This window comes from Symphalangus syndactylus, chromosome 1 (genome assembly GCF_028878055.3).
Source record: "Symphalangus syndactylus isolate Jambi chromosome 1, NHGRI_mSymSyn1-v2.1_pri, whole genome shotgun sequence".
Lineage (NCBI taxonomy): Eukaryota > Metazoa > Chordata > Mammalia > Primates > Hylobatidae > Symphalangus > Symphalangus syndactylus.
Window position 1 is genome coordinate 123163591 of NC_072423.2, and position 26947 is coordinate 123190537.

At 43.7% G+C, this 26947-nt stretch overlaps 1 protein-coding gene across 3 annotated transcripts in view; it reads right to left on the bottom strand.

The window, feature by feature from the left end:
• Window positions 1-26947, bottom strand: part of ITGA9 (integrin subunit alpha 9) — a 376700-nt gene that overhangs the window by 36578 nt on the left and 313175 nt on the right. For all 3 annotated transcript variants that reach the window (XM_055283188.2, XM_063612123.1, XM_055283178.2), the window contains 3 exons: window positions 13730-13855; window positions 10789-10908; window positions 1860-1961 (listed from right to left, as the gene is read on the bottom strand). In XM_055283188.2, coding sequence (XP_055139163.2) covers window positions 1860-1961; window positions 10789-10908; window positions 13730-13855 — 348 coding nt within the window. The remainder of the gene's footprint in view (window positions 1-1859; window positions 1962-10788; window positions 10909-13729; window positions 13856-26947) is intronic.

Genomic DNA, 26947 nt, shown 5'->3' on the forward strand with positions numbered 1-26947 from the left:
TGCAGTGAGCCATGATTGCACCACTGCACTCCAGCCTGGGTGACAAAGCAAGACCCTGTCTCAAACAAACAAACAAACAAACAAAAATAGTGCTTGGACAACTTATCTTGTGGGTAGAGCATAAAAGTCTGCATGGAACACTCGTTCTCCTCACTGAGTAGGGAATGCCCAACCCCTCACTCATTCAGGAATTCATATTCATCCCAGACTCACTGATGTTCTCATCTCTTACTCACCAAAAACGGACAGGACTGAAGTTTTATTGAGGTCCTAAGCATTATTATTATTGTTTTTTTTTGTTTTTGTTTTTGTTTTTTTTTGAGACGGAGTCTTACTCTGTCGCCCAGGCTGGAGCAGAGTGGCATGATCTCGGCTCACTGCAACCTCTGCCTCCGGGTTTCAAGTGATTCTCCTGCCTCAGTTCCCAAGTAGCTGGGATTATAGGAGCCTACAACCATGACCAGCTAATTTTTATATTTTTTAGTAGAGACAGCGTTTTCACCATGTTGGTCAGGCTGGTCTTGAACTCCTGATCTCAGGTGATCCGCCTGCCTCAGCCCAGCATTTATTTTCTATATGAACCCTTCCCAACCAGGGTCTTCTAAGAGTGGTCTTTGGTTTGAACCCCATTCTGACATTTCAACATGTGGTGTCTCCACTGTTGTCAGAGAGTAAGTTAACAACAGTTTCTAAGCACATAATCATTATAAACTTATCACTTTTGTAAATGTGTCACAGCAACACTGACTGTTCTAAGAGAGTGTAAATTCCACAGAAGGGGACGCAGAAAGGTAGCATCATTGCACAGCTCACTGGCAAAAGAAGTGCATCGGCTGCTGTCTCCTCCTCTACTCCCCTGGGATCTGAGTGTGGGCGTCAAATACAGGATGAACCCCCCTCAACCCCCCGGCTCCTGCAAGAACAACAATAAAAGGCAATAAAATTCCAAGGCCACAGCTTCCCTCCAGCCTCTCCCACACCTCCACTCTCAGCCTCGTGGTTTGCCATACCCTCCCGTGTCTCTGAGGCCTTGGTGCCAACTGCACTTTATGGAGGAGAAGGTGGTGGTAAATAGAGTTAAAGAGCAGTTACTAGGTCTTGGCAATTTGGATGTAATCTCTTTAAGTCATTCAAACAACTTGTTTTTAAAACACCCAGTGTTTGTCTGTAATCTCAGTGTTTTGGGAGGCTGAGGCAGGAGGATCGCTTGAAGCCAGGAGTTTGAGACCAGCCTGAGCAAAATCGTGGGACCCTATCTTGACAAAAAAATTTAAAAAAATTTAAAAATTAGGCATGGTAGTGTGCCTGTAGTCCCAGCTACTCTTGAGGCTAAGGTGAGAGGATCCCTTGAGGCCAGGTATTCAAGGCTACAGGGAGTTATTACTGTGCCACTGCACTCCAGCCTGGGTGACAGAGTGAGACCCTGTCTCTTAAAAACTAAACCAAACCAAACCAAACCAAACCAAAACACAGTATTTACCCATGGAGTAATGTGACGGGTAAGGCACATGTGGTCTGCCTTAGGAAAGTTCTAAGAAAGATATAAATAGTCCTGGCTCCACAGTGGAAATCCAACCCTGTTGAGGTGGGGGTACTTACAGACCATTTTCCCTTTGGACAATCATAGCAGGAAAGTTCACATAATGATAGCACCCTAAAGGACAATGCTATCACAAGAACAAACCACAGAAGTTCTCCAGGGGGGCCTGGAAGCCAAGGCAGGCATAGTCTTGGGTCTGCCACAAACCCAACATCTTGGCTCAGAGACTGTCTTGACCCTCAAATTCCAGCTCCGGGTCTCCAAGTCACCCAGCTTCCCTTGCCCTCTGAGAAGGGCTGTCCTGGGGTGGCTGACTCACCATCACCTCTTCTGGGTTCCCATGAGCTATTTCCACCACCCTTAGCGCAGGATCCACCTTCACCTTGGCGCGGGACATGAACTGGATGACAGACGAACTGTCCTGTGGAAAAAAACAACACAACTTACTTGAAGATTTTTCTATGATAATGGCTGGGCTTTGAGAGGGACTGGGCAGAACTGAAATTCCATGATTCCATGTAGCCCAGACAAAAATTTTATCATTGAACTAGATACCTCTCCATCCCAGGCACCCACATAAATACAGACTTCCAGGGTCTCTATTGAGGATTCTTTGCAGATCATGCTGGATGCTGGGAAATGATGGAGTTTGCCAGTAATCAACACACGCAAGCTGTGTGCTGTGGTTTCCAAGCAGTTAGAGCCAGATATTTGGATATTGATATTGACATGTTCACAAAGAGTTGAGGATAAATAAAGTTGTTTAATTGTGTACAGCAAATCTAGGTCTGGCATTCCACAGAAGGCATCTGATCTACATTTTATAGGCATCTCCCTGCCTTGACCACAACCCTCAAACCCTTCATATGAGTTGCTTTTAACTCTTTCTTTGCTTTTAAATGAAGTTGTTTTGGAATCAAAACCATTTAACATTGAAAGAGGATGCCTGATGGGGGAGGGGGAAATATCTGGCTTATAAATTAAGGAGAAAGGGGCAGGCGTATAAGGGAGCACATCTAAGACTCAGTAATCACACCCCAGCCAGAGGCAGGCAGAGGCCTTCCTGCGGGCTCAGATTCAAAGCCACTGATCCAGACAACCAGAAAATGGCGCCAAAGTAGGGATGGAGAATGAATTTGGAAGAAGACAGGGACTGGAAAAACTGTGGCCTGGGGAGGAGCCAGAACCGCAAGCCAGTGGTACAGGTTGATCGTGGAGCAGAAGGGCAGCCTGGCTTCTGTCACGGAAACAGATAGTAGAGAACTAGTGCATTCAACATTCTACCTGTGCGGCAGGAGGGGCTCCACAGGCAAGGTGTCTTGTGGTGTCCCCACCTACATCTACCCAGCTTGCCTGTCACGCAAGGAGCTCACACTCAAATGCCACCTTTGGTTAAACCCTCAAAGAAACAGGAAGGTAGAAGACTCCACAGAAAACAGTTCCAAGGGTACCCTTTGCTCATCTCTGCCAAAGAAACCACAAAGACCTTCCTGGGGCACACAGCGACCCCAGTCTGTATATGTGACTTGGGAGTTATGCACCAATTATCATTCTTTTCTTAAAACAACTATAAAACACATTTTAAATGCTTTTGGGAAGCTTGTCATTCAAAAGAGTTACTCTAGTTAACTCACTTTAAGCAAGAAATAATTTTAAGCAACAAATAATCTTTTACCAATTTGACAGTTTTATAAAGTTGGGGTTTTATGTATCAGGATATGCTGTATTTTCAATCTTGAATAATAATAATAATCTTGGACCAGGCACGATGGTTAAGGCCTGTAACCCCAGCACTTTGAGAGACTGAAGTGGGAGGATCACTTGAGGCTAGGAGGTCAAGACCAGCCTGGGGAACATCCTCTCTCTACAAAAAATTTTTAAAAAATTCACCTGGCATGGTAGCATGTGCCTGCAGTCCTAGCTGAGGACTAGCTGAGGCAGGAAGATCACTTGACCCCAGGAGTTTGAGGCTGCAATGAGGTATGATTGCGCCACTGTACTCCCATCTGGGTGACAGAGTGAGTTCCTGTCTCTAAAAATATTTTTTTAGGCCGGGCGTGGTGGCTCACACCTGTAATCCCAGCACTTTGGGAGGCCGAGGCGGGCAGATCACGAGGTCAGGAGATCGAGACCATCCTGGCTAACACAGTGAAACCCCGTCTCTACTAAAAATACAAAAAATTAGCTGGGCGAGGTGGCGGGCGCCTGTAGTCCCAGCTACTCGGGAGGCTGAGGCAGGAGAATGGCGTGAACCCCGGGGGTCGGGGCCTGCAGTGAGCCGAGATCGCACCATTGCACTCCAGCCTGGGCGACAGCAAGACTCTGTCTCAAAAAAATATATATGTATATATATATTTTTTAAATAAAAAAATTAAAATAAATAAAAATAAACTTGGATATTAATAATAATAATGATGACATAATTGCCAACATTACAGGCCAAGCAGATGAGGAGTCTGGCACAGGATGGGCTCCCACGGTTGTAGAATCAGTGAGAAAAGCCTTACAGACTGAAAGAAGAATAATTCCAAAGAAATCCAAATCCTATGGTGATTTTTTTTTTTTTTTTATACTTTAGGTTTTAGGGTACATGTGCACAATGTGCAGGTTTGTTACATATGTATCCATGTGCCATGTTGTTTTGCTGCACCCGTTAACTCGTCGTTTAGCATTAGGTATATCTCCTAATGCTGTCCCTCCCCCTCCCCCCACCCCACAACAGTCCCCGGAGTGTGATGTTCCCCTTCCTGTGTCCATGAGTTCTCATTGTTCAATTCCCACCTATGAGTGAGAACATGTGGTGTTTGGTTTTTTGTCCCTGTGATAGTTTACTGAGAATGATGTTTCCAGTTTCATCCATGTCCCTACAAAGGACATGAACTCATCATTTTTTATGGCTGCACAGTATTCCATGGTGTATATGTGCCACATTTTCTTAATCCAGTCTATCGTTGTTGGACATTTGGGTTGGTTCCAACTCTTTGCTATTGTGAATGGTGCTGCAATAAACATACGTGTGCATGTGTCTTTATAACAGCATGATTTATAGTCCTTTGGGTATATACCTAGTAATGGGATGGCTGGGTCAAATGGTATTTCTAGTTCTAGATCCCTAAGGAATCGCCACACTGACTTCCACAATGGTTGAACTAGTTTACAGTCCCACCAACAGTGTAAAAGTGTTCCTATTTCTCCACATCCTCTCCAGCACCTGTTGTTTCCTGACTTTTTAATGATGGCCATTCTAACTGGTGTGAGATGGTATCTCATTGTGGTTTTGATTTGCATTTCTCTGATGGCCAGTGATGATGAGCATTTTTTCATGTGTTTTTTGGCTGCATAAATGTCTTCTTTTGAGAAGTGTCTGTTCATGTCCTTTGCCCACTTTTTGATGGGGTTGTTGGTTTTTTTCTTGTAAATTTGTTTGAGTTCATTGTAGATTCTGGATATTAGCCCTTTGTCAGATGAGTAGGTTGCAAAAATTTCCTCCCATTCTGTAGGTTGCCTGTTCATTCTGATGATAGTTTCTTTTGCTGTGCAGAAGCTCTTTAGTTTAATTAGATCCCATTTGTCAATTTTGGCTTTTGTTGCCATTGCTTTTGGTGTTTTAGACATGAAGTCCTTGCCCATGCCTATGTCCTGAATGGTATTGCCTAGGTTTTCTTCTAGGGTTTTAATGGTTTTAGGTCTAACATTTAAGTCTTTAATCCATCTTGAATTAATTTTTGTATAAGGTATAAGGAAGGGATCCAGTTTCAGCTTTCTACATATGGCTAGCCAGTTTTCCCAGCACCATTTATTAAATAGGGAATCCTTTCCCCATTTCTTGTTTTTGTCAGGTTTGTCAAAGATCAGATAGTTGTAGATATGCGGCATCATTTCTGAGGGCTCTGTTCTGTTCCACTGATCTATGCCTCTGTTGTGGTACCAGTACCATGCTGCTTTGGTTACTGTAGCCTTGTAGTATAGTTTGAAGTCAGGTAGCGTGATGCCTCCAGCTTTGTTCTTTTGGCTCAGGATTGACTTGGCGATGCGAGCTCTTTTTTGGTTCCATATGAACTTTAAAGTAGTTTTTTCCAATTCTGTGAAGAAAGTTATTGGTAGCTTGATGGGGATGGCATTGAATCTATAAATTACCTTGGGCAGTATGGCCATTTTCACGATATTGATTCTTTCTACCCATGAGCATGGAATGTTCTTCCATTTGTTTGTATCCTCTTTTATTTCATTGAGCAGTGGTTTGTAGTTCTCCTTGAAGAGGTCCTTCACATCCCTTGTAAGTTGGATTCCTAGGTACTTTATTCTCTTTGAAGCAATTGTGAATGGGAGTTCACTCATGATTTGGCTCTCTGTTTGTCTGTGATTGGTGTACAAGAATGCTTGTGATTTTTGTACATTGATTTTGTATCCTGAGACTTTGCTGAAGTTGCTAACCAGCTTAAGGAGATTTTGGGCTGAGACGACTGGGTTTTCTAGATATACAATCATGTCATCTGCAAACAGGGACAATTTGACTTCCTCTTTTCCTAATTGAATACCCTTTATTTGCTTCTCCTGCCTGATTGCCCTGGCCAGAACTTCCAGCACTATGTTGAATAGGAGTGGTGAGAGAGGGCATCCCTGTCTTGTGCCAGTTTTCAAAGGGAATGCTTCCAGTTTTTTCCCATTCAGTATGATATTGGCTGTGGGTTTGTCATAGATAGCTCTTATTATTTTGAGATATGTCCCATCAATACCTAATTTATTGAGAGTTTTTAGCATGAAGGGCTGTTGAATTTTGTCAAAGGCCTTTTCTGCATCTATTGAGATAATCATGTGGTTTTTGTCTTTGGTTCTGTTTATATGCTGGATTACATTTATTGATTTGCGTATGTTGAACCAGCCTTGCATCCCAGGGATGAAGCCCACTTGATCATGGTGGATAAGCTTTTTGATGTGCTGCTGGATTCGGTTTGCCAGTATTTTATTGAGGATTTTTGCATCAATGTTCATCAAGGATATTGGTCTGAAATTCTCTTTTTTGGTTATGTCTCTGCCAGGCTTTGGTATCAGGATGATGCTGGCCTCATAAAATGTGTTAGGGAGGATTCTCTCTTTTTCTATTGATTGGAATAGTTTCAGAAGGAATGGTACCAGTTCCTCCTTGTACCTCTGGTAGAATTCGGCTGTGAATCCATCAGGTCCTGGACTCTTTTTGGTTGGTAAGCTATTGATTATTGCCACAATTTCAGAGCCTGTTATTGGTCTATTCAGAGATTCAACTTCTTCCTGGTTTAGTCTTGGGAGGGTGTATTTGTCGAGGAATTTATCCATTTCTTCTAGATTTTCTAGTTTATTTGCATAGAGGTGTTTGTAGTATTCTCTGATGGTAGATTGTATTTCTGTGGGATCAGTGGTGATATCCCCTTTATCAATTTTTATTGTGTCTATTTGATTCTTCTCTCTTTTCTTCTTTATTAGTCTTGTTAGCAGTCTATCACTTTTGTTGATCTTTTCAAAAAACCAGCTCCTGGATTCATTAATTTTTTGAAGGGTTTTTTGTGTCTCTATTTCCTTCAGTTCTGCTCTGATTTTAGTTATTTCTAGCCTTCTGCTAGCTTTTGAATGTGTTTGCTCTTGCTTTTCTAGTTCTTTTAATTGTGATGTTAGGGTGTCAATTTTGGATCTTTCCTGCTTTCTCTTGTGGGCATTTAGTGCTATAAATTTCCCTCTACACACTGCTTTGAATGTGTCCCAGAGATTCTGGTATGTGGTGTCTTTGTTCTCATTGGTTTCAAAGAACATCTTTATTTCTGCCTTCATTTCATTATGTACCCAATAGTCATTCAGGAGCAGGTTGTTCAGTTTCCATGTAGTTGAGCGGTTTTGAGTGAGTTTCTTAATCCTGAGTTCTAGTTTGATTACACTGTGGTCTGAGAGACAGTTTGTTATAATTTCTGTTCTTTTACATTTGCTGAGGAGTGCTTCACTTCCAACTATGTGGTCAATTTTGGAGTAGGTGTGGTGTGGTGCTGAAAAGAATGTATATTCTGTTGATTTGGGGTGGAGAGTTCTGTAGATGTCTATTAGGTCCACTTTGTGCAGAGCTGAGTTCAATTCCTCAATTTTTTTTTTTTTTTTGAGACGGAGTCTCACTCTGTTGCCCAGGCTGGAGTGCAATGGCACGATCTTGGCTCACTGCAACCTCCACCTCCTGGGTTCAAGCAATTCTTCTGCCTCTGCCTCCCGAGTAGCTGAGACTACAGGTGCCCGCCACCACGCCAGGCTAATTTTTGTATTTTTTAGTAGAGATGGGGTTTCACCATGTTGGCCAGGCTTGTTTTGAATTCCTGACCTTGTGATACGCCCACCTTATCCTCCCAAAGTGCTGGGATTACAGGTGTGAGCCACTGCGCCCGGCTCCTACAGTGATTTTAAAAATCAGATCCTACATTTTAAATGAAAACTTGTTAAGGTCAAAACAGTAAAACCTCAAATTCCCTTGTCTGGGGCCAGATCTTGAGGTCAAAAGGAAAATAAACACGACTGTAGGCCCAGGCAAACCGCAAGGCTGGCGCTGCTCCACATCCTTCGGGAGGCCTGGAGCCATGCGGGCTCCACTCCCCAAGGGAGGCTGTAGCTGGCTTCAGGGCAACTGAAGCTCTGGGAGCAGCTGAAGTCCCATCTGGCTTCCAGGTCAGCTTTATTCTAAGCTTTTCTCTGCACCTGGAAGTGCTCCTGGTTTCTGCTGAAAGGGCACATGGAGAATGAGCCTTGAAGGCTTCATATGACATCCTACAGCTTTTAGCTCTCTTGCCTGGGGCTCTACTGGCCTGGCTGGCTCATGGGGACAGTGGTCACTGGGACATGTTCCTTGGCAAAGGGTCACCACTGGCTGCTGGGATAGAAATGCAGAAGAACCAGGCTGCAGAGCTGTGCATGATTAAGCACAAATAACTGAAGTGCAAGCAGCAGCCATCTGGGTTGAGGATAAGGGAAACTGATGTGGCTTACAGCCACCAGTGCTGTCACCAGGGCTCTATGGACAGTGGCAAGTATGGCACAGGCAATAAAACTGTCTGCAGCACCATTTGTGAAGAATACAAACAGGACAGGTACATATGCAGAGGCATAGTCCTCCAGCCTGGCCTGGGGACACATTTCAGGAAGGTACTTCTCCAGACATGGGGTTTTCCAGCCTCCCTTATGGAAGCAGAGGATGGCCCGTGGTGCTGTAAGTCAGGCCTGGTTCTCCTCCAACACTGTCCTTTATAAAGGGAGAGATACAAAGGGAGGAGAAAGCACTGCGGTGTGAGTCCAACTTGACCCAAACCAGTTTCCCTCCAGAGCAAACCAGAGAAACCAGAACTATGCACAGCTCTCTTCAGGTGTGTGAGGGCTGTAACAGCTACAGACTGAAAATGGAAAAACATCCCCTGACGGCTGCATCCTCTCAGGTCAGTGTGTTACCTCTGTGCCTATTTAAAAATAACCACAGAATGACTTTTCTAAGGCTATTCATTCACACACGGATAGGTTTGTACAGATTAACACATGTAGTCTTTCTAAAGAAAAATAATTGGAATCTCTGTGGCTAACATGCATATTTAGTTTTATCTTCACATGTAATTATTTTTACAGCATCTTGGTGGAAGTGGCCTCTCAGCAGCTCTCATCTTAAAATAAATCATAGGAAATTTGTATGATTCTTCAAGAGCCACTGATGCACTGGTTGAGGTGTTTTTTAATGAACCACCTGTGATAAACTCATAATAGCAAAGTGACCTGAGGTTCAAAAGTTGGACCAAAACAAACTGTCATTTAAACTAGGACTCATGGGTCAAATCTGGCCCTCTGCCTGTTTTTATAAAGTTTTACTGGATCACAGCCATGCCCATTCATTTGAGTGTTGTCTATGGCTGCTTTCACAATACAATGGCAGAGTTGAACAGTTGCAAGACACTGCAGGGCCTGCAAAGCCTAAAATATTTACCACTGGCCCTCTACAGAAAAGGTTAGCCAACCTTCATCCAAAGCGAGGTCCCTAGACCTGCAGGACTGGCATCACCTGGGTGCTTGCGGCAACTGGAGAGCCTCAGACTCTACCCCCAAAGGAATCTGTGTTTGAACAAGATCTCCAGGTGATTCTGATGCAAACTAAAGCATGAGAAACTTAAATGGCCTAACAAAATCCCTGGGGAAGGTGTTAAAAATGAAGATGCTGATTTATTAAGTCTGAGGTGGAGCCCAGGATTCTGCATTTCTAACAAACTCTCAGGTGACGCTGATGCTGCTGGTCCTCGGACCAAACTTTGAGTAGCAAGGGTCTGGTATTTTACCCTGGCATTGTCTACCAGCAAAATTACCAATGGCACTTGCTGGAAAAGTTTCAAAAGGGGCGGCCAGACCATTACTAAACAGTTAAACAACAACTACAACAACAGACGTTGGTGAGGATGCAAAGCAAAGGGAATGCTTATACACTGTTGAACTGAAGGTAAATTAGTACAATCAAAAAAGCAGTATGGAGATTTCTCAAAGAACTAAAAATAGAACTGCCATTCCATCCAGCAATCACACTAATGGGTATATACCCAAAGGGAAAGAAATATTGTATAAAAAATATACCTGCACTGGTAAGTTTATTGCAGCACTATTCACAATAGCAAAGATAGGGAATCAGCTTAAGTGTCCATCAATGGATGACTGGTTATAGAAAATGTGGTATACACACACACACACACACACACACACACACACACCATGGAATACTACTCAGCCATAAATAAGAATTAAATTATGTCTTTTGCAGCAACATGGATGGAAATGGAGTCCATTACCCTAAGTGAAATAACTCATAAATAGTCAACTACTGCATGTTCTCACTTATAAGTGGGAGCTAAGTAATGGGTACCCATAGGCATAAAGAGTGGAATCAATAGACATTGGAGACTCCAAAATGTGGGAGAGGGGTGAAGGTTGAAAAGTTACCTATTGGGTACCATGTTCACTATTCAGGTGATGGGTACACTAAAAGCCCAGATTTCATCACTATACGATATATTCATATAAGAAGTCTGCACTTTTACCCCCTACATACATAAAAATAAAAACAGTCTTTTGTAGACAGCCAAAAGTGGGGGCAGCCATAGTGTCATGAGGACACCAATTCAAATGCTTTCCTTTTTCCTTTTTCTTACCCAAAATCGGATGTCAACAATTCAAATGCTTCTAAATGCATCCTACAAGTGCGGTTCATTAGGGCTTACCTTTTTCAGTATTTCTGTGTTCAGCAGCATGTAAATGTCTATAGTACGACTTTCTTCTTTAGCAAGAGCACTAAAGTTACAGTGTGCTGTTAGGCAAGAAGTTCCTGGTTTTTCACAGTCCTGAGAAGAAAAGTCAGAAAAATTTCCAATGGAATTAAGAACAAAGACAAATCCACAACAATTTATAGAGTAGTGGGCTCCATGAACTTGGTGACTAAGGCAATTCCAGGCAGAGGAAATCCACAAGAAGATGCAATCATTCCTTCTCGCCACCAGAGGGCATTCAAGGGATTTCCTACCCGGTGGGAACCAGAGCACGACTTTAAGTCAAGCAACTGGGAGAAAACAACTCACAATTTTATCTTACCAAGAATTGGATGAATTCACAAAGAGAAATAATTTTTTTTTTTAAACCCACACACTTAAATTTTGCATTGTGAAATCATTCTTATGAGTTTTGAACACAGACACGTTTCCTACGTTATGTGATTTCCACCTGTGTAGTGGCAAATATACTTTCATGCCTATTTATTAGGTAGGGTAAATGACAGGGCTAAGAAGTCATGTGACTCTTGCTCAAGGAAACACAAAAGTTACAATAGAGACATAAGTCTCGGCTGGGTGCAGTGGCTCACACCTGTAATCCCAGCACTTTGGGAGGCTGAGGAAGGGGGGTCACCTGAGATCAGGAGTTCAAGACCAGTTTGGCCAACATGGTGAAACCCTGTCTCTACAAAAAATACAGAAATTAGTCAGGTGTGGTGGCGGGTGCCTGTAGTCCCAGCTACTGGGGAGGCTGAGGCAGGAGAATTGCATGAACCCAAGAGGCAGAAGCTGCAGTGAGCTGAGATCACGCCACTGCACTCCACCCTGGGCGACAGAGCAAGACTCCATCTCAAAACAAACAAACAAACAAAGAACCAAAAACATAAATCCCAAATTTAAGTTACAAAAGTTTTCTTTTTTATATGATAGGTTCCAAAATGCATATACATACCTTGATGATGTTTCATCTATAGGGCAAAATTTTCAGCCAGACAGAGTCGTAACTACAAAATCACTAGGTATCACTACATCTAACAAGTCTAAGGGCTTTAAACAATATCATCCTCACTATGTAAGTAAAAAAAAAAAAAAAACCCCAACCTTTCAAGTGGCAAACAGTCATCCTTCTCAACAGGAGAAAAGAATGAGAAAGGAAATGATAAAGGTGAAATGTGCCAGGGCTGAAATAAGGAGCTTAGAGAAATGTAACCAAAGATGAAAAAAGGAGGCTTTGGAAAAGCATTGTCATTCCATTTTCAATACCTTCACTTTTTAAAAATGGAGGTGTAACAAATATAGTAAATAGAACAAATCTGAAGTGTATGTCTTTATAATTTTTTTTTTTTTTGAGACAAGCCTTGCTCTGTCACACAGGCTGGAGTACAGTGGCACAATCTTGGCTCACTGCAAACTCCGCCTCCCTGATTCCAGTGATTCTCCTGCCTCAGCCTCCCAAGTAGCTGGGATTACAGGTGCCCACCACCACACCCGGCTAATTTTTTTTTTTTTTTTTGAGATGGAGTCTCGCTCTGTCACCCAGGCTGGAGTGCAGTGGCGCGATCTCGGCTCACTGCAAGCTTGGCCTCCTGGGTTCACGCCATTCTCCTGCCTCAGCCTCTCCGAGTAGCTGGGACTACAGGCGCCCGCCACCACGCCCGGCTAATTTTTTGTATTTTTAGTAGAGACGGGGTTTCACTGTGGTCTCGATCTCCTGACCTCGTGATCCGCCCGCCTCGGCCTCCCAAAGTGCTGGGATTACAAGCGTGAGCCACCGCGCCCGGCCTTTTTTTTTTTTTTTTTTGAGACGGAGTCTCGCTCTGTCGCCCAGGCTGGAGTGCAGTGGCGCAATCTCGGCTCACTGCAAGCTCCGCCTCCCGGGTTCACGCCATTCTCCTGCCTCAGCCTCTCCGAGTAGCTGGGACTACAGGCGCCTGCCACCATGCCCGGCTAATTTTTGTATTTTTAGTAGATACAGGGTTTCACCATGTTGGCCAGGCTGGTCTCAAACTCCTGACCTCAGGTGATCCACCTCCTCAGCCTCCCTAAGTGCTGGTATTACAGGCATGAACCACCGTGCCTAGCCTGTCTTTATAAATTTTTACATGTGTTTATACCTGGAGGACCACCACCCTGATTAGGATGTAGGACATTTCCAGCATCTAAGCAGGCTCTCTCATGCTCCATCCCATCCATATTCCTCTGAAAGTAACCACTTTCCTGACCTCTATCATCACGATTAGTTTTTACTATTTCTGAACTTTGTATACGTGAAATATTACAATATGTGGCTTTTGTCTCTAGCTTCTTCCACTCAATATATTCTGTCTGTGAGATTCATTCATGTAGCAGTAGTTTGTTATTTTTCATTACTGTGTAATATTCCAGTGTATGGATATACCACAATTGCTTACTTATTCTCCTATTGATGGATATTTGCATTGTTCTCAGCTTTCTGCTATTTTAACATTTCTGTGAGCATTCTTTTTCATGTCTTTTCTGGGGGGCACAAGTACTCATTTTTCTTGGGGATATACTCAAGAGTAGAATGGCTGTGTCATAGGATACACACATTTTGTTTTAGTAGATTATCGGTTTCCCAAAATGTTTGCACAAGAATAATCACTCTTGTTTAGACTCATTCTAGTTGAAGAAACATTTTACTTTGTGCTTGGTGGCTTGCAAAGATTTATCCCTTTTCCAGGTAATAGGATTTGGAATGTAAATTTAACATTTTGATTGAAATCTCAGACTGAAAATTAGGAGTTGACCACAGTCTGTGCCTTTATAAGTCAATTGATTAAAACCAGATTTAGGAAATAATAAATATCAAATAGAAAACTGGCGTCTTCCGAGTGAGGACCACCTGTGTTACCCCAGCCACTAAACAAATCCTTACCAAGACTTTTCTTCCGGACTTTGTGAAAAAAGCAAATATTGTGTGGAAGATATTTTCTTGTTCTTGAGGGATGATGCAGGGAGTTGGGTTTTTCTGGAAAGAGCAGTTTCCCTTCTCTTGGCCCACCTGCAAATGAAAAGAGGCCTGTCAGAGGAGTCAGTCTCAAGAATGAATCATGATGCTGGAGCCTCTTATTGTAGAGGCAGGAGTGGTAGAACCCTAATTCACCTTTCCTCTGTGTCCATTTTGAAGTGGAGAACAATCGCTGAAAAGCTGAAAGGCAGAAGTTGTAGCATCAACGGGGCCAAATAATAGAAAATGTGGATCTTAGGTCCCCCAATAATTGATCAGATGGCACATAACATGCAAATGAGATGTGACTAGGAAATAGGAAGACGTAAGGAGTAAAATAAGCCTTACACTCCATGGTTTTGAAAGCACACTTAAGAACATCCTTACAAGCAATTCTGGTCTGAATGAGGAAAATGAGACTCAACTTAGGTCACCGGCCAAGTCATGGAGTCAAGAACCCAGGTCTGGAACTTGGGACCAAGCCTGATGGATGATCTGCTGCCAGAGGTTTTTAACCATTCTAGAGAGCCCCCAGGGTGCTGTAAAACTCCTTAGGGGTCCTTCTAGAGAAAAGGAATGAGCAGCAAGCAGGACTGCTCTCGGTCCAACTCTAAAGCCAGAGTTTTGCTACCAAAAAAATAACTGACCAGTCTCTGCCCTGAGCCAGATGGGGACCTGCATGCTTGCCGAGCTCTTGGTGAGTAATTTGATTTTGCTTCTGACAGCAACGGCAATGGTGCTGAGTGACAGTGACAGCAACATCAGAAACAAAACAATGGTGCTTAGTCTTTCTTGATGATTTCCTTAAGAACAGCACTCTTTTTGATGTTTAAATTGAGGAACTGTTGGAGAAAATGAAGTCTTCCTTATATATCATCATATCACACTGGTTGTAGCTGAAGACTGGGCAGGATGTGAGATCAAACCAGAAAATTAATAATTAGTAATTCATAATTTAGGATTGTGCTTACAATCCCATGGCTAACCACAGGCATCTGTTACATTGCCCTATGTATAATGCCCTTGAGTAAAATATAGTTGTTCAAGAATGTTTCAACTTTTTATTCATGGTAGGGAACAAAAACTTTTTTTGCTTTTTTTTTTTTAACTTTTATTTTACGGTTGGGAGTACAAGTGCAGGTGTGTTATATAGGTAAACTCGTGTCATGGAGGTTTTTGGTACAGATTATTTCATCACCCAGGTACTACGCCTATTACCCAATAGTTATTTTTTCTACTCCTCTCCCACCTTCCAACCTCCATTCTCAAGTATACTCCAGTGTCTGTTGTTCCCTTCTTTGTGTTCATGAGTTCTCATAATTTAGCTCTCACTTACCACTGAGATCATGCAATATTTGGTTTTCTGTTCCTGTGTTAGTTTGCTAAGGATAATGGCCTCCAGCACCATCCATGTTCCTGCAAAGGGCATGATCTCATTCTTTTTTATGGCTGCATAGTATTCTGTGGTGTATCTGTACAACATTTTCTTTATCCAATCTGTTTTTGATGGGTATTTAGGTTGATTCCATGTCTTTGCTATTGTGACTAGTGCTGCAATGAACATTCATGTGCATGTGCCTTTATGGTAGAATGATTTATATTCATTTGGGTATATATACCCAGTAATGGGATGCTGGGTCAATTGGCAGTTCTGTTTTTAGCTCTTTGAGGAATAGCCGCACTGCTTTCCACAATGGTTGAGCAAATTTATACTCCCACCAACAGTATATAAGCATTCTCTTTTCTCCAAAACCTCTCCAGCATCTGCTGATTTTTGACTTTTGCTTTGTTTTTTTTTTTTTGAGTTGGAGTCTCGCACTGTTGCCCAGGCTGGAGTGCAGTGGCGTGATCTCGGCTCATTGCAAGCTCTGCCTCCCGGGTTCAAGCCATTCTCCTGCCTCAGCCTCCTGAGTAGCTGGGACTACAGGCACCTGCCACCATGCCTGGCTAATTTTTTTTTTTTGTATTTTTAGTAGATATGGGGTTTCACCGTGTTAGCCAGGATGGTCTCGATCTCCTGACCTCGTGATCCACCTGCCTCGGCCTCCCAAAGTGCTGGGATTACAGGCATGAGCCACCGCACTGGGCCAATTTTTGACTTTTGAATAATAGCCATTCTGACTGGTATGAGATGGTATCTCACTGTGGTTTTGATTTGCATTTCTGTAATGACCAGTGATATTGAGTTTTTCACATGCTTGTTGTCTGCAGGTATGTCTTCTTTAGAAAAGTGTCTGTTCATGTCCTTTGCCCTCCTTTTAATGGAGTTGTTTTATTCTTGCAAATTTAAGTTCCTTACAGATGATAGATATTAGACCTTTGTCAGATGCATAGTTTGCAAATATTTTCTTCCATTCTGTAGGTTGTCTGTTTACTCTGTTGATAGTTTCTTTTGCTGTGTAGAAGCTCTTAAGTTTAATTAGGTTCTATTTGTCAGTTTTTGCTACACAAATAAACTAAAGCTACCAATGCTAATCTATTAATAATGAATTATAAAACAAGACCACCAAAATTTGCTAAATTGATCTCTATTTTATCTTTGATCTGAATACATTCCAGGATTTACTATACATGTCTGAAAATAAATAAGGTGAAGGTTTATATCCTCAAGTTAAACTATTAGCAAAGAGGATGTTGCCTATAGAAGTTTCTCACAGTTTGGGACTTATTGTCCTTTAGAAGTGTCTAATAATTTGGAAATTTTGTTTTTTTTTTTTTTTTAGAGACAGGGTCTCTGTCTCCCAGGCTGAAGAATAGTAGTCTAGCTCACTGCAGCTTCAGCCTCCTGGGCTCAGGTGATCCTTCTTCCTCAGCCTCCTGAGTAGCTGGGACTATAGGCACATGCCACCACACATGGCTATTTTTTGTTTTGTTTTGTTTTTTGCTGGTTTCTTTCTTTTCTTTTTTTTTTTTTTTGGTAGAGATAGAGTTTTGCCACATTACCCAGGCTGGTCTCGAACTCCTGAGCTCAAGCAATCTGCCTGCCTTGGCCTTCCAAAGCACTGGGATTACAGGCATGAGCCACTGCACCCAGCCTCAATTATTTTATTTGAACCACAACATTTGGGGAAAACACACTAGCCTGAAATGATCTCAATCAACCTCAGGTTTGGATGATTTTAGAGGACAGGAGAGAGAAACAATGGGAAGGAGGCAATGAGCTTTAATGAAGATTTGGTAATTATTCCTTGGGTTCAATTGTTGAAAGTTGCAATAAATATTTGAAAGCCCATTTTAGAAAGCAATACGTAAGCTGTTGACATGGGGAGCAGCATGAACATTCACTTGCAAGACAAATGAGGAAAACAGCCGCTGCAGTGCTATGCAAGTGGGCGTTGGCGTGTGCCAATCAAATTTCAGCACCAACATGGATTCAAGAAGTTCTGCATTTCAAATAAATTAGGCAAATTGTAGATGATATATTCTGGTAAACTGCTGACTAAAAATGTGGCTTAGAAATGATACCCATCAATCTCAGAAGATGCACATTTGGATAAAATTATTGTGTGAAACATAAGAATGAAGAATATTATAGATTAATATATCATTCTTACAAAATTTTAAGCTTCCAACCACATGATTAAGTTAAACATTATAAGCAGATAGTTGATTATTTCTTTCATTTCTCCTAACTTCTTTTTATTGAGATAAATTTACAGGCATTAAAATCCACAGATCTAAAGGGTGCAGTTTGATGAATTATGTCACCCAGTAACTACCACCCCATGAAAGTACAGAACTTGTCTCTCACTCCAGAAAGTTCCCACCAGTCCCTTGCCAGTCAATTCCCACTGCCCACTCCCTCGACCTCAAAGGCAATCATAGTTCTGATTCCTATTAAGTTGGCAAAAAAAAAAGAGGGTTAAATTTATCTAATTAGGGAAATGGAGGATGTGCTATTTGGGGCTTGCCCTATATTTACGCATATATAGTATATTGTGGATGGAAAATATTTATGTTTATTGGGTGCTTGAGAATCCGAATGTGTGTAGTTGTGCTCTTAATATCCATCACTTTTTCACTCCGAAGCCTGTAGGTCTCCACATTCCCTGTCTGTCTTCTGGAGTGGACATCTGCTGACAGACTGCTGGAAACTGTTTTCTGCAGCCCTGTGGCACGCACATTCCTCTGCTGAGATTACGAGGCCTGGCCACCCAAACACATTTGGTCTGGGTTTAGAGAAACACAGCCTCTGAGCCCTGCAGGATGCATCCATCCCTCATTAAAATCAGGCGTGGGAGCAGAGTTCCTCCTTGCTCTGCACATCGGTGCTTCAGGTTTCTAGGCAGGGAGAGGAAGCTTGGGAGCAGAGCTCCAGCCCAGCCAGCATTGCTAATGTGCTTCAGGTGTGAAGAGCTGGCACTGTCATCTGGCCACAAGACGCCAGCAGAGAGGGGCTGGGAGATGGGAAAGGCAGGGCAAGCAAGTGAGAAACAGCCTAAGCCTCAGTGTCAACCCCAAGGGGCAGAGTCACAGCTCAGAAGTTAGTTTCTGTCTCCTGCTAGGAGTTTCTGGGGTGGCCTGTGAACAGGGTAATGGCGATGGCATGATGTGATGCAGTGTGACACCTAATCCGCCCCTAGTGGGATCTGGAAAAGGGAAATGAGGACTGAGTCTGCGGTGAATGAAAATCTTGGCCAGTTGTGCTCCTGACTGTGGTTACGTGGGAATCACTTCAATCGGGGAAAGCAACGTTTTTCTGAAAGGTTCAGGGTGGTCCCCTTTCAAAAGGAGATTGAAGGTTGCCTGGTGCTACATAAGTCTGATTCAGACCAGCTAATCCTATTGCAGTCGCACCTTCAGTCCTCAGCTAAAACTCAGGAACTCAGTACCTACCCAGGGTCATCAAGGTGGAGGGGGCGGTCCTCTAACCGTGTTGAACAGGTACCAATGTGACAGCCATGACAATAGTACCTAACACTTGCACGGCCCTTACTGCATGCCAGGCTCTCAGTGCTTTCCACACATTCAGTCCTCACAGCAGTTCCCTGTGAGGCAGGTGCTATTACTGTCCCCACATTTTTCTGTTTTTTTTTTTTGAGATGGAGTCTTGCTCTGTTACCCAGGCTGTAGTACAGTGGTGCGATCTCGGCTCACTGAAACCTCTGCCTCCTGGGTTCAGGTAATTCTGCCTCAGCCTCCCCAGTAGCTGGAATTACAGGCGCACACTACCATGCCTGGCTAAGTTTTTTTGTATTTTTAGTAGAGATGGGGTTTCATTATATTGGTCAGGCTGGTCTTGAACCCCTGACCTCAGGGGATCCACCTGCCTCGGCCTCCCAAAGTGTTGAGATTACAGGTGTGAGCCATAGTGCCTGGCCTACTGTCCCCGTTTTACAGATGGAGGCAAGCTGAGAGGCAACAGGAGGCCCAATGACCACCAGAGGCCCCCCAGGTAGCAGGCCACAGAACTGGCCTGGGACACATGTCACACAGCTGCAGACATCTGCTTGTCACCACTTTCCTGCACTACCTCTTAGGTGGAAGGTGAGGATGGGGCTGGGGCAGGAGTCACAGAAGAGTAGAGGTGGAGGGAAAGCTTCCTTTCCTCTTACTGTGGTCAGAGGAAGAAACCACTAGCCTGGAAACCTCAGCATTCTCCAGCCTGACCCATTTCCACCACTGTGGCAAAAAAATCATTCCTGCCTAGACCATGGGAGATAAAAGTGCCTGCTGACTGAGAAGACGCCTATTCTGTACAGTCTCTTGGGCTGGAAGGGGGAACAGAGCATTCTGGAATGTTGTTTCTGGAAGGCAGCTGCGAGATCATGCAGTCCTTGTGGCCTCAGCTGACAGATAAACAGAGGTCCCCGAGTTCAGCGACTTGTCCGAGGTCACATCTGGGCCCCAGTGAAGGAGTTCTGTGGTACAGAGGGTCTTGATGAATACTCAATAGTCCTGGCTTCAGCCCTAGCTCTGCCTGCTACCAGCCGTGCCAGTTTGGGTCTCCAGGGCCTCAATTTCCTCATCTACACATGAGGATGTTGGCCTACGTAGTCACTCAGGTTGTCCTCAATTGCTAATTCCTCACTTCATGAACTGTCTGTGTATTTTCATTACAGCACGGGGCTACCTTATCTCATCACACAGATAAACAATTACTGACTATCCATCCTCCCACAACTTGGTTTTAACCGCCCTCTTTGCTCAAAGTCAAGGGGACGTGATGCTTTTTTCATGTGTTGCAGACAACCCAAGCATCCCCGGCCAATGACCAACAATGTCATTTCCTTGGCTGGCTAAGAACTCTGTGGCCATCTCCCCCTTGCTCTTCTCTGCCCACTCAGTCCTCATTTATTTCCCAGGCTACCAGAGTCCAAATGCTTCTCATGACATGGCTGCTTATCTCTCAGGGCCTCTGGGAGCTGGCAGAGGTCCACGGCTATTAGAATTTGAACAAAAGGACTTCACCAGGCACCCAAACAAGCACAGGAGGATGCAGGACACAGTGACAAGGCTGTATTCTACCAAGGCAGGTACTGAGGGTTTTCTGTTGACATCTGTCCTCCCCCTTACCCCAAAGAGGACGTTGTGCAAACTGAAACCATGAGATGGTGGTGACTGGGGAAGCTGTCAGGAACCCTGGCTGTAGGAGCCCAAGGAGTGACCATCAGTTGGTGGCAGAGTCTGGGTCAGCCTCAGTGAAGGGAGCTGTCATGGTCAGAAGCCACCACGGTGCCAGGCCTGTGAGAGGATAAAGAATCCCCTGTTCACTCTAGGGGATCTGGCAAGACCTTGCTTCATGAAGTACTGGGTTTGAAGTGTGAATCAGGGCTGATTTCATAGGTGTGATACTGAGAAAGAGAGCAGACCCTTTGTTTCAAATGTTGTCGTCATCTGATCCCAGGTGGAGAAGGGAAGTCAAGAGCTTTTACTTTCTAGGCTGAGGTGGTCTGATAAACGGCTTGGAGGAAATGGCATTTCCATGTTGAAGGCTCAATCAGGCACTTCTAAGGGTTGTCTGTTGACTCAGAGCAAGAGAGAGGACACAGGTTTCCTCCCACAGGGCCCCAGAACAAAGCAGCCAAACACAGTCCCTGTGCCTGGGTTTGAACACTGAAGAGGCAGAAAAGTCCTCTGATCTTTTTTCTAAGTGTCATGCTCCAAGCACATCACCCTGGGAAATTGCTTATGGTCCCATCTCTATACTGAGTTCAGATATCAATGGAAATAATACTAATATTAGGTGCTGTTAGTATGTTAGAGAACGGCATATGCTGAATCCTTACGGCACCCATGTGTGGAGGGTACTACTCTCAGAAGAATGACCATATAATTTATTTTCTAAACTGGGACATTTTTGAGGTTCAATCAGGTAGAACAGCAACACAGAGACATTTATCAGGGATGTGACAGATACGCTTTAACTGCTGCTCTCCTTAATTTCCACCCCTTTTTACAGATGAGAAAACTGAGGCCCAGAGAGGTTAAGTAACCTGTCATGTCTGAGAAGCACATCTCGAAAATCCCCGCCAGGATGCTCTGTCCCACTCCATCTTCCTTGCACCAGGCTGCGTAGTCGCTATTCCACATACTGAAACCCAAACACAACCTGATCACCACCTCACTGTTTATCCATTTGCAGCCTCTCAGAGCACAGCTCCTAATGAGATTATAAATCTTGTCTACAAATTTCTCCCTCCATCAAGAAGTCAGCCCCTCTCATGATCTGACTCAGAGGAAGTGGCATTGCAGGTGGATCTCAAAGGATAAAGAAAACTTCTCAGGAGTAAAGGGAGGAGGGAGAAAGGAATTCCAGGAAGAGAACAGCATGTGCAAAAGCATAGAGGGGCAAACTTGAGTCTTGAGTCTAGAGAGCCGAGGAGTTCAACACAGGTCAAGCACTGGATGAATGCTGGGTAGAGGTGGCCAGAACTGAGGCAGGGGAGATGGGCCTGGACACAGAGGAGGGCATGTGACAAGTCTTACACGTGGCGTGGGTGGAGGTAGTTACCTAGAAGGTAATAGGAACCAGGGAAAGCTTTGAAGCAGGAGAATGTCTGAGAATGTATGATTTAGATCATGTGGATTAACGTCGCTCAAAATTAAAGAAATAATTTGCAGCTTTGGTATGTAGTATTTTTAGCATTTTTTTTTTTTTTTTTTTTTTTTTGAGACAGAGTTTTGCTCTTGTTGCTCAGGCTGGAGTGCAATGGTGCAATCTCGGCTCACCACAACCTCTGCCTTCCGGGTTCAAGCAATTCTCCTGCCTCAGCCTCCCGAGTAGCTGGGATGATGGGTGTGTGCCACTATGCCCGGCTAATTTTGTATTTTTAGTAGAGATGGCGTTTCACCATGTTGGTCAGGCTGGTCTCAAACTCCTGACCTCAGATGATCTGTCCGCCTCGGCCTCCCAAAGTGCTGGGATTACAGGTGTGAGCCACTGCGCCTGGCCTATTAGTATATTTTTAACAGGCAGAAGCATAGATGCCTCTACCAGTTTGCCATTCTACCAGTACTAACCCCATCAGCTGGCTGGGGTTCCAAGGATAGGAAGGGTTACCAAAGTGTCCATGGCTTGATGCCCCTTGAATGCGTGCATCACCAATCAAAGGAAAATGGAAGATTACATTAGCAGAGGAACAAACCGAATGACAGTAGTGCTCCCCATGAGCCACGGCTGGAGTCATCCCACAGTGTGGTTTTTGGGTAAAAAAAAAAAAAAATCCTAAAAGGTATGATCTAAACGCTGTTTGTTGAATTGGCTTGGATTAAAAGGGACCTAGGTTCATTTTAGAATAACATGTGTTTCCTGTTAACTCACGTTTCTGTGTTATTCACTGACTTTATGTTCTCTGTTACATCCCTGGGCCCCTTTTCCATATTGTATTACACCAATAACAGCTGACGGCAACCGGGTAAACATGACCCACCCCCTGACTTATCGCCTGCTTCTCTGAAGTCACACGCTCCTTGAGTTTGAAAACTCAGAGAATGTTTTGAATGCCTACTTTGCTAATTCAATTACCCATTGCCTACTCTGAGAACCAAGGCATCAAAAGACAGCCCCTATTCTGGCACAGGAGGCTGAACACATACTATAATGGTTGCAATGACATTAATTTTAGGACTTCCGGGTTTGAAATAAAGATAGTACGCATACAATGACTGAGAAATGATACCAGCTGGTTGATTAGCCTGACCTAAATGTCTAGTTCTAGAAAGATAAATAAGATAGCTTCATATTATCCATCTAGAAAAATGCAAACCATGATTTATGGTTGCTTACCAGCCTTAAAGAGCCCTTCAAATTATATCTCGTGTTAAATCATGTTGCTATGATTTACTATCGAGTGTTTCTTCATATTGACCAAAGACTAAAATATAATAATATTAATGAATCCTAGACAAATACTTTCATGTATCGCCATTCATTTCAAGACCCTGTAATAATGCAGACTCAGGATAACCTACAAAGTGTGGATGCTCACAGGCTCTGTTCATTTACTCTAATTTTTCAATTGCAATGACACTATTTAATATAAGGCCAGAGAAACAGCGATAATGATCTTAGATTGCTCCTTAATATGAACATGCCTAACTTCATGCTACTCGTGTGTGCATCACCCCATTTGAAGGTAATGAGGAGTCTTCAGTGGCATTCTTCGGGAGATCCTTCTGAAGAATGATGGGTTCTTTTGCTTTGTGAAAAGAGACCCCGTGTTCATTAGTGCACCAAGTTCGGATTTTCTGATATTTACCCCTCTGTGTAGCTAGTGGTTCCATGGTGTTTACATAAGAGACAAAAATCCAAAAAGGAGAAACAGTCTGATGATCACAACAACATAAGCTAGGCTAATATGAGGGGCTCTGGCTTTGGGCAGTCCCTGCTAGCTTCAGTGTTCAAATAAAGAGTTCTGTCTTTGAACTGAAATGGGTAAACAAAATCACATGACAGCCCACTCCAAACCTGCAGAGCTGGGGATGGAGCAGGAGGAGCAAGAAGTTAAAGAATGACCTAGTATCACTTAAGCACAGAAAGGAAAAGATCGTAACTTTAACTCTAGATGTCTTCTCCCTTTCTAACTGAAAACTGTCTTCTAAATAAAATACTTGCTTTCTCTAACCCTTTCCCCATCCCTTAAGGCAGTCATCCCTGTGAAAAGTGGTATGCGGTCTGAAAAGGTCAGGTCTGAGATCAAACCTGAAACTGAAAATAAAGGGGCAAAGCCTCCAGACCAACGTTTCAGAGGAAAGGTTGAGTATAATCCATTGCAGAGTTTTGATTTCTGTATGAGGCTGCCATTATTTCATGAACAATTTCGCTTCTCATGATAAAAGCCAGTGGATTTGATTTCCATCAGCTTTAGGGTTTGGCTAAAACAATGCCCCTGCATCCTCCCTTCCTCCCTCTTCCTTTGCGTGTGACAGGCCAACGTGCTGGAAAGTCAAGAGTGCAGGCCACCACCACCAGGCTGTCCTGTAAAACGGGATGGCCTTTAATTAATTTACTTGTAATCAGAGAAAGACAAGTTCCCCAGACGAAGCCCATTTCCCAGGCATGGGGATGGCCTTTTACTGGAGTTAAAGCGATACAGATGGGAAGTAGTCTCAGAGAGGCAGTGACACAAAAGAATTTCCAGATGCGGTCAGATTCTCTTTAGTGAAAAAGAGATACATAAATATGTTATCTGAGCACTTGACATGCATACCAAAAATGTTTTCCTTCCACAGATAATGAAATATTTTGGAAGCAGAATGGTCTGTTGATTTGGGTAATAAATGAGTCAATAGCCCCCATATGAGACACAACATGGTCCTTGGAATTGTATCTGCTTGTTTAAATTCTGGTTCTAGCACTTGGACCCATCTTCCCTTAAAGGCAAAAGCAGCACACCTATTCACTGGGTTGTCTCTGCATTTCCTGCATATATTGCTTTATTAGTTCCCTTTTATCAAAGGGTAAATCACACTCATTTTCTGGATGCCATGATTTCTACATCACCATCTGTCTAACCTTTTCCACTACTTTTCTGAGAGTACATACACCAGAGCAGTGAAAAGTGAAACCTCAGTGTCATTCACTAAGTCTCAAGTTTCAAGGACTTCATGGGAGGCCTGAAATATGCTTTAGGTCATAGGTTTAGATTAAAGAGAAGTAAGTGAGGTTGGCTCCCTGACAGCTAGGGAGATAATTACTTCTCAGCGTCTAACAATGTTGAGGCAGTTCTTTTTGGTCTGAAGAAACTTGGGGTGTATGTCAGAAAAGCATTTTCCTGTTTTTGCGCTTCCGAAGCATACACAATTAGTCCTTGGCAGTTTAAATGAGAACCATGTGTTTCTCGGCAATGGCTGATGAGCCCTGTTTATCCTCAGTCAGATTTCCTGTTATCGACTTTGGTAACAACCCATCACCCCTGCCATGGCAAGGCTCTGTGTCATGTTGCTTTTAAGGAATGAACTAAGCAGATTCCTCACCACCAACTTTTAACGCCTATTCATGCAGCAGACCAGAAAACACCAGGCACCTACACATCGGCATTCAACCGGCCTAGACGCTGGCAACAAAGTGTTAATGCTTCCAGATGTCATAGCAGCTGTGAGCACAAGACATTTGGGCTCCTTGATAAGGCCGGGCGCCTTCAGTCAGCAGGGAGACAGCACTGCTGGCTTGATTTATTCTCTGGCCACACAGGTTAAAGGGCAGCCTCTGAACCACACTGTGTACGGACAGCCGGGGCTGAACCTTACTCCCACCTTCCAGAGGGTGTGTGTTGAGTGTAACTTGTGCACAGAAGCACACACGCTTTCTCCCTCCAGCCAAGCTCAAATTAACCAAGAGCCTAGGAATGTAACTCTTGTTCCAGAATTCAATCAGCCATCTCCCTTCTTTTAAGTGTTTGGCTTCTGTTGAGAAAAAGATTTAAGGCAAACCTAATCCTGACCCATTTCAGGAACTTGACTATTCAGCTTGCATTCATACATGTGCAGAAAGAAGATAATGAATAAGAAAAAGAAAAGAAAGTTTAGGGCCATTACTGAGATCAGCAGTGTCTGCGTGAGAGAGAGAAACCGAGGGGGAAGGAAATATGTGTTCAAATCCTTGACCAAATTCTGTAGAGTTTAAATTTGCTCTAAGAAGCCTTTGTTTCTGATAAGTAATTCAATCTTTTTTTTTTTTTTTTTTTTTTGAAACGGAGTCTTGCTCTGTCCCCCAGGGTGGAGTGCAGTGGCGCGATCTCGGCTCACTGCAAGCTCCGCCTCCCAGGTTCAAGCCATTCTCCTGCCTCAGCCTCCCAAGTAGCTGGGACTACAGGCGCCCGCCAACACGCCCGGCTAATTTTTTGTATTTTTAGTAGAGACGGGGTTTCACCGTGTTAGCCTGGATGGTCTCGATCTCCTGACCTCGTGATCCGCCCGCCTCGGCCTCCCAAAGTGCTGGGATTACAGGCTTGAGCCACCGCGCCCGGCTTCAATCTCTTATTTCAAAATTTCACCTTCTTATTCTCACATTGCAATTAAGGCAACCTCTGCCATGGGTTAAAGGAATTTGTCAAAATATTCCTACTGGGGGATCTCAAGTAGAGATGGGGGGATGTCCTGGAGCCAATCACCAGGAGATACAAGGGGTGACTGTGTGTCTGAGGATGCCACTAACAGAGTGGAAGCAGCCATTTCTTTCATTTGTCTGAGCACTCACTATGGTCTCGGCACCAAATGCTAGGGATACACAGAAAATAAGGACCTTGCCCTTTACTCTCATGGTGTTTTTAATCTCGTGGAAGAAGACTGACGATAAGAGAGTAATTTCACATAGTGACGAGTGCTATGAAGAAAACAACATACAAATGGGATAGAGAGTAATGGGGGTTTGCAACTTTAGGTAAAGTGTTCAGGGAAGACTCATTGAGAAAGTGAACTCTGGGCTCAGATCTGCATAATGAGAAGGAGCCAGCTATGCAAAGATTGGAGGGAACAGTGTTCTCAGGAGAGGCAGGTGCAAAGGCCCTGAGGCAGGGCCATCTGTGAAGGCATCTGGGAAGGCTTGACAGAGAGGACATATGAACTGGGTCTTGAAGGATGAGTGAGCTTTCCAGAGCCAGCGGGGAGGAGAAGTCACTAGCAAGGGCAGGGGGCCCAGGGAAGTGCACAGTGAGAGCCTTGAGCAGCCTTCATGGTCCAGGGAGGCTGGAAGACAAGGTCAGG